The sequence below is a fragment of the Nothoprocta perdicaria genome, unplaced genomic scaffold (genome assembly GCF_003342845.1).
Source record: "Nothoprocta perdicaria isolate Ctin4 unplaced genomic scaffold, notPer1 scaffold_164, whole genome shotgun sequence".
NCBI lineage: Eukaryota > Metazoa > Chordata > Aves > Tinamiformes > Tinamidae > Nothoprocta > Nothoprocta perdicaria.
Window position 1 is genome coordinate 1,520,325 of NW_020454805.1, and position 7,770 is coordinate 1,528,094.

Here is a 7,770-nt window from a genome sequence, read left to right on the forward strand (position 1 = left end):
CCAATGGGCGGGCGGCAGGCAGCGCGGCTCCTCCTCGCGTGACCGAGCCTGGCCGTGACGCCGGCCGCCATTGGCCCCATTCGAAATTCGCCCCGCGCTGATTGGGCGGCTCGGCAGCAGGCTATTTTTAGCAGGGTATATAAAGCGCGGAGCCGCTCGCTTTCGTGAGGGGGAGGTGTGTGTGTCTTGTGCTCGGAGCGGCTGGCGGGGGAGGGGGAGCCTCGCCATGCGCTGCTCGCCGTGGGCGCTGAGGGCGCTGCGGAGCTGCCGGGAGCCCCTGTCCGGCCCCGGGAGCCCCTGTCCGGCCCCGGGAGCCCCTGTCCGGCCCCGGGAGCCCCTGTCCGGCCCCGGGAGCCCCTGTCCGGCCCCGGGAGCCCTCCCTGCCGCCCGAGCCTCCCCTCGGCGCGCCGGGCTCTGCCCGCGGCGCCCGCAGCGCTCAGGAGGCGAAAGCCAAGCGCTGACTCTGCAGTTGGGTTGTGAGGTTCTCTGTCCTGTGGATCAGGRTCTCTTGTGCACAGGAAGGCTGAAAACGCTCTGTCACTATATACGTATATTTCCTTCTTCTCCCCCTTTTACACAAGTTGGTATTCCTTTTGTCACTTGACCTGGGACAGCCCCCAGTAAAASTTGGGTCTTTGGTCCACACTTAACCAAAGTGCAGATATTTCTGCGGAGCACTCTTGTTTTTAAGACCAGCTTTTGCTCCTGTGAGAGTTAGAGGCATCTTAATATAACTTTAAAATGTTGTGGTTTTTAGCTTTCCAAAGGAGTGTCCAGCACATGGAGCAAATGCATCTAATGAGTTTGTTATTAAAAAGACAATTTTCCTCTAATGTTCTGACTAGTCTCTTATTTCCATTTCCCTGCTTTTCTCTGTATCTGTTACCTAGGTGGTAACTAAAATACTAAGTGTTTGTTTCTTATTTTGTTCTGGGGACTGGTGATGGCTGGCAGAGAAAGTGTCACCCCATCTGGCTTTCCGTCACCTAACCTTGCAGAACCTGCTAACTTGGGGATTCCCTAAACAAACAGCTGGTGCTGCCAGAATCAACCCTTGGGGTTTTGGTGTGTGAAGAAAAGCTGCAGGTCAATTAAAGCAATATTATGTGCTTAAAAAATTAGCCAAAACAGAAGATTAAAAATATCTAAACTGGGACAACTAAGCTTGCGTGGTCTGGGTTTCACTTGGCTTCATGGGAGCAAGCATGTGAATGTCTATCCAAAATTGCCTTGCGGATGATGGTCAAGATAGTTTTGTGTCTATCTGGGGCCAAAACTAGTTTCCAAAGAAAAGTGCTGGGAGAAAAATAAACCCTCTTCATTTAAATAGGTGAATTATTCAACTAACTGGAGCCTACTTTTAGTGCTGTGGAGCTGAGTGTTTTGTGGCCTGAAATGTCATGTGGGCTCCAGTCAAATTTAACCTGGTAACATAACTGGAAATTGTTACTATTTGTGTGAGGGATCTGCTCCCTCTTTGGGTAAAGGTTTAGTTTCAAACATAGTGACTGCGAATGTCACTGTCCTCTGTTCCCTAACTTGCCCACTTTATCTGTGCACCTTATTACAGAGGTCTGGACACCTCATGGACCAGGAGAGATTTACGGTGCCAGTGCAGATTTAGAAGTGCCCAGGGTCTTATTTTATTACAGTTATTTTCAGGTAGGCAATATCTCCTAGTGAAGGACAACTGGGACTGGTGATTGCAAATTGATGGAAATGCATTTTTTTTTAAAAAAAGAAAACTCTTATAGTGTAATACATTAGATGGCAAGTAAGGTTTGCCGGCACTTTTCCTATTCTGTGTTTGGTTGAGCAGTGTTAAGGAAAGGAAAAATAAATAAAATCATGGCACAGATGTGACTATGCTGCAGTAAAAAAAATATTTAAGTTATAATTTTATTAGATAGTTGCTTTGTTGGACCTTTATAAATAGTTATTTAAAGCACAATTGATACATGTCACTGAGATTTTAATATATAAATCGATTTTAATCTTAAATAAGAGAGTCATAGAACTAAGGCCAATCCCAGATAAGAAAGTGGCTAAGACTGTGTAGAAGGAAGTAAACGGACGTAGTGTTTTTATCCCATATATTTTTAATCAGAAATTAAATGAAATGGTGTCAATAAAATCCTGTGGTCTGGGAGGCTGCCCTATGAGCTGAAGGGAGAAAGTTCTTGTGCTAATAGTAGCTAGACTGGGATGGAGCGTGAGCTGAAGGGAATGTGTTGTTCTCTGTGAAAGATAATAATATACAAACAATTTTAATAGTTCCCTAAATGAAGAGATATTTGAAGATACAGTTTGGTCCTAATGACTTTAAGTTATACACAGTAAATAAATCCCAAACATATACCCAGTTTTATACCCCTGGGTTGTTTTGAACTGTGGGCCAGGGTGGAGTTTACCTTGAAAACCCCAATGAAAACCAGACCAAAACCAGTCCGTCCCTTGAGACCGCCCCGCTGTATTTAGAGGTGCCAGGGCAGGACGGGCAGAGGTCTGTGCATGGATGGCAGGGGTGMAGGATGGTGACGCTCGTGTGCCGAACGGTCTGGGCAGGACAGCAATACAGCCCTTCAGTTCCTTGGGTAAATTTCCTGATTACCTTACCTGTAAACAAGCAGAGTGTTTTCACCTCCATATAAGCTTGGTCTGTTTTAAAATAGCAATAATCTGTGCAGAATGTATAAGATGACTCCAGAATGTAATTTTTTTTTTTTTTTAACCTGCAGAATTACACAGGTGCTTTGAGGCAGGAGTGTCCACAAGCAAAGTTAGGATAATGATTCAATCAACCCCTTGAGTTACCCCGCTGATTTACAATATTATGCTGGAGAAAAAAAAAGAAAAAAAAATGGCCTGTGTGCTTTTTTTTCTTTTTTTTTTTTGGTTCATTAATTTTAATAAGGTTTTGTCTGAAAAGCCCTATGACTGTATTAAATGCCCCACCACTTTTCTGTCAGGGATGGGGGAACGTTCCTGGAAAACCTTCAAGGCTGCTCCGCAGTTGACGGGCTGTGTTGTTCCTGGTGGGCTGAGCTCTGTGCGAGGCAGGGGGAGCACCTGTTCTGCTCTGAGAATATTCATACGTTTTTAGAGGACATACTACCTTGCTTTGCACTGTGTGCAGTGCTGAGCGTAGGAGAAATCTTTTTGAAAATACTTTGTGTACAAGCAGAGTACAGGGAAGTTAGATGAAAGGGGAAARAATCAATAGTGTCTGGTTTGATTAGGATAAATGGACTTTATTTGAGGGAAAAGAGAGCGTCAAGTGCACAAAAGCATTGCTGGTTAGCAAAGAACACCACTTGAAATGATCTGCTTCTGAGGTGGTAAGTTGCTAAATCGAAAACTAGCCTGCAATGTGATTCTACCACAGATAAAGTAAATACTATTTGAGGATATATAAATAGAAGTGTTATGAGTAGGCAAGCAAATGGGGTGATTCCTGATCTGTCACTCTGACAGAGGCAGAACTAGAGAGTTACCTGAGAGAATGGCCTGAGACAGATAGAAAGCTGAGATCATTAAAAGGAAACAGTGACAAAAATACAGTAAGGAAGAGCTTCAATAGATGCAACTCGAACTTGTGCCGGGAGAGGTGAAGTTGTGTTGTGCTACAAATACTGGTAAAGAATTAGCCAGAATGGAGAGTCAAAATTGTTGTCATTTGCTAATGTGAACAAAACATGGAGTAATGACCTACAACTGAGTCAAGAGCTTGTTGTGCTGGGGGTGCTTTTTCTTGGTTTGTTTTCTTTACCCTGCAGACCAAACCCAAACATGTATCTCTACAACCCACCTGTTGTGGAGCCCAGTTCATGCTTTCAAGCTCCTGTTTTCACTTTACTTCTCTCAGATGAGCACAGGCATTTGCTGAGTTGGCAGCGCTCTGGGGACCAGAGAACCTCATCTGCACCCGAAAAGAATATCAGGTCAAAATGCTGACAAGCAGCTCCTTTTCACATGGATGCTCCACACTGTGTCCTCCTTACCTCCGCCTGGAAGGCAGTTACCTTTTTTGCCTCCACAGCTGACGCTGCAAAGGTGATTCTGTTCCTCAGTGCAGTAATTGCTAGTGCTGGTCTCCTAATGCCAGACCTATCCATAACCCGAGGATTAGACCTGTTTCCTCAAGTGCCAATGTTGTTCTTCAGCTTTAAATAGCTGCTTTTCCTCCCTGATGTTTAGCTGTTGGACATATTTATGAATAAAGTTATATTCATTTTCAGCTTTTTATTGGGTGACTGCTTTAGTAAAGAATTAGACCCTATTCCCACAAGAGCCCCAGTACAGTCCACTTAGTAGTACACAAGTATTATTAATAATAAGTCCTAGTTATATACCACTTATTTTGTGGTTTCTAATGCAACAAAAAGCACTTGTGGGTTTTTTTAGTCTTTGAAAGCACAGTGTTCTATGCAGTTTAAATAAAAATTACAGTTCAAAAAGTTAATAGTTTTTATTTTTGTGGTATCTCAACTTTAGGATGACTACTTCTGTAGTCTCCCATAAAATCTCCTATGATTTAGAAGACATGAATTTCTGTATTTCTGTTCTTAAAAAATATGATGTGAACGAGATTTTAGAGTGAGGTGCGTGAATGAGAAAAGCAGACTTTTTTTTCAGAGTGTTTTTAGGAAAGACTTGGGTGTGAGATAAGCCTCCTCATTAGGAGTATGGGCTTGTCCGAGGCCTCTCTGATGCCAAGTTAATAACTGCTTTCAGTAAGTTTGTGACYGCTTCACCTGTTGGAGGAGCAGCAATTGCAGTGATTAATAGCGAAAATACCAATTTGAGCTAGGGAAGAAATGGTGTTGCTGGACATTTTTAACCAAATTTGCATGACTACTTTTTTTGTTTTTGCTGTTGCTAGTAGGAGACCATTTTTTAACAGTGCATTAATCTGGGGAATCCAATTCAGACAAATTTTGGAAGCTGCCAAGAAAGGAACCTGACATATACCAGTCATTTTGTGAGAAGGTGTAAAAGACTGGAGGGCTAAAGACAGCCAGAAATACCTGCAGTGCTTCACTAGTTGCTTGTGGCTGTCCAAGTAAGGCTTAGCAAGAGCATAAAGGATTATATTATAGCTGTGAACTTCACAGAAGAATGCAAAGAAGTGTTTCCAAGCAGTGATGCCAATTAGACATAGGAGTTGCTTGCTTGGAGTGGTTGTGAAACTGCCTTTTCTAGGAAGCAATCAAGGCAAGACTAGACAGGGAATTCTGAAAGCCCCAGCCAAGAATGGCAGACCTTTGCTTGGATTGAATTGCATGGCCCAGGACACCTTTTCCGACTCAAATACCTCAGCTCTGACTTTATGCTGTGTGTATCATGTGGTTTGTAAGTTAAAGGGTTTCTCCTTCTCCCTTATGTCACAGGACTCCTTTCTGTAGAGGTTGGGAAAACAAAACCAAAGCTGCTGCTCTAACAGCAGTGAGCTTGCCTATTCACAGGCATGAGCACATTCTCGTGGCTCTTGCAACTTACTTCTTCCTTTGTTTTTCCATGGTATAAGAAAGCAATCTGTTTACGTCCTCATTATGAAAAGTGAGATTCAGCACTGTTTTTTTTTTTTTTCTTTTTTTTTCCTGCATTAGTATAAGCTGCAAAATTGGACTCCAAATCTGATGTACATACGTATTTCAGAGTAAAATAAGAAGTGGCTTTCCAGCAACTCGCCCTTCTTTGGGACACAAGGAAATAAACACAGTCATTAAAGAGTCAGCACCCTTACCACATAGTGAACCTTTACTCGCTGTTCCCACCTATTGTTATGTGAAATATCCCTTTTCCTGTTATGAGTAACTGTTGCCAATGGGTAGGATTCAGATCTCATTCATGCTGGTGTAATTCTAGTAGCATTGGAAGATCAGTAGGGAAAAGGAAATTAAAAAAGAAAATGACTTTGAAGTAAATCCTAAATTTAAACTCAAGTACTCTAAGTTTAACCCCAGTCAGTATCAGAATTTAGCTCCTTGCTTAGAAAATCTGCCAAATTATTTGATGTTTAAGTCCTAAGAGAGACCCCATCAATATACTCAGGTTAGTGTTATTGCTATCATGCAGCAGACTGATAACAGTAATAAGGAAAAAGACACTTATTCTGCAAGTATCTGAGATGAATGGGTACACACACACATATATATATATATTTGTATGTAATAATTAGTTATTATCTTGGTGCAAGCATCTTGGCTCCTTTGCTTACTATAATAAATTGTAAGAAATACATAAATAGGGTGTTCTTTCCAAAGAATTTTTATTCATGTTTAGTGAGAGAGGGAAAAAAAAAGGCTTTGGTTGAAGTGCAGGAGAAAGGGATAATTATCCCTGTGTTAAAATGAGGAAGTAGAAGCACAGAGGTAATTGGAGGATCAGACCACAAAGGTACCCCTCAACTCTGTTAGTCATCTTTCCCTTCAGGGAAATTTATTGGAAATGTAAATGCCAATATGACATTGTGAATCTTCGGCTTTTATTATCTCTGGGTCTCAGTTCCCTAATATATGAAAAGGATACTACTTCCTTTCTTTAGTCTCTGCCAAATGTGATCCTTGGCCCAAAATCACAAAGAGATTATGGCAGAGCCAAGAAATGAACTCGGATCTTCTAAATCCTAATCCAGGCCTTTTATCATAAATTTATCGTTCATTTGGTTTCGAATAACAACCAAAGCGTTAACCCTGTTCCTATGCTTTTAGAGACTGGTGGAGGTCTTATCTGTGAGGGTCATTTTCACTTCCTGCTGGCAATTTCACAAGCCTTTTAAAGCCTCTTTTTCCCCTGTAGATTTTTTATTATTTTTTAAGATTTCCTTCAGTATTGAAGTATKCAGTACTGAAGGAAGAATTTTCCTTCAGTATTTCTCCAGGAAAGCTTTACCTGTCTGCCTTTGGAGGTGAAAGCTGTGTGATTTTTACCTGCTATTGGGAGCATCTGTTGGCATTTTATCATTGCACCCTGCTTTTATTCTCTATCCATTGCATGCCAGTTATATCCATTCTCAAAAATATATAGTTAGATTTTTTTTTCTTTCCTCTTTTTTTTTTTTTTTTCCTTCTTTCTCAATCTCTCTCAATCTGTTGCAGTTTTTGAGATTTTGGGTAATACATGTGAGTGGTGTTTTTTTTTTTTTTTTTAAATCTCACTTTGTATTGGTTTGGAAATCATGGATTTCATAGGCATGATAGAAATCGAAAATTAAGTTCTTCAAATTTTGGGTAATACATGTGAGTGGTGTTTTTTTTTTTTTTTTTTTAAATCTCACTTTGTATTGGTTTGGAAATCATGGATTTCATAGGCATGATAGAAATCGAAAATTAAGTTCTTCAAATCATGAAGACATTGCATATTTTCTTTAAAGGTTCAGAGAGCTTTAACCAGGTCCGTTTTTTTCAATGTTATCTGATATCAGGTTAAATGATACTGTTACCAATATAATTTAACATGAAATCAGACTTTTTTTTTTTTTTTTTTTAAGAAATGCTGATAGTTCTTTGGAAAAAAATGTATTTGGAAATAATTGTGCCTCTGTGTTTTAAATCTGATTTTAATAAAAGTATTAAAATTAGAATTCTTTCTCATTCTTTTAAATGTAATTTTTTAAAAAATCTTTTCAGTATAGCAGACTATTTAAGACTAATTATCTGATTTCTTTGAGTCTTGTCCACCTGAAACCTAATCCATCAAAATAAGTGTGAAAATGTGATCCAAAACATTACATACATGAGAAGCCACCTATCCAGCACATATGAGTAG

At 40.4% G+C, this 7,770-nt stretch overlaps 1 protein-coding gene across 1 annotated transcript in view; it reads right to left on the minus strand.

Moving 5' to 3' along the window:
* Nucleotides 1-4,115, minus strand: part of KLF6 (Kruppel like factor 6) — a 12,158-nt gene extending 8,043 nt beyond the window's left edge. Inside the window, exons 1-2 of the mRNA XM_026035663.1 lie at nt 4,002-4,115; nt 54-491 (exon numbers count right to left, since the gene is read on the minus strand). Of these exons, the coding sequence (XP_025891448.1) occupies nt 54-491; nt 4,002-4,115 (552 nt within the window). The remainder of the gene's footprint in view (nt 1-53; nt 492-4,001) is intronic.
* Between the last annotated feature and the right edge of the window lie 3,655 nt (nt 4,116-7,770).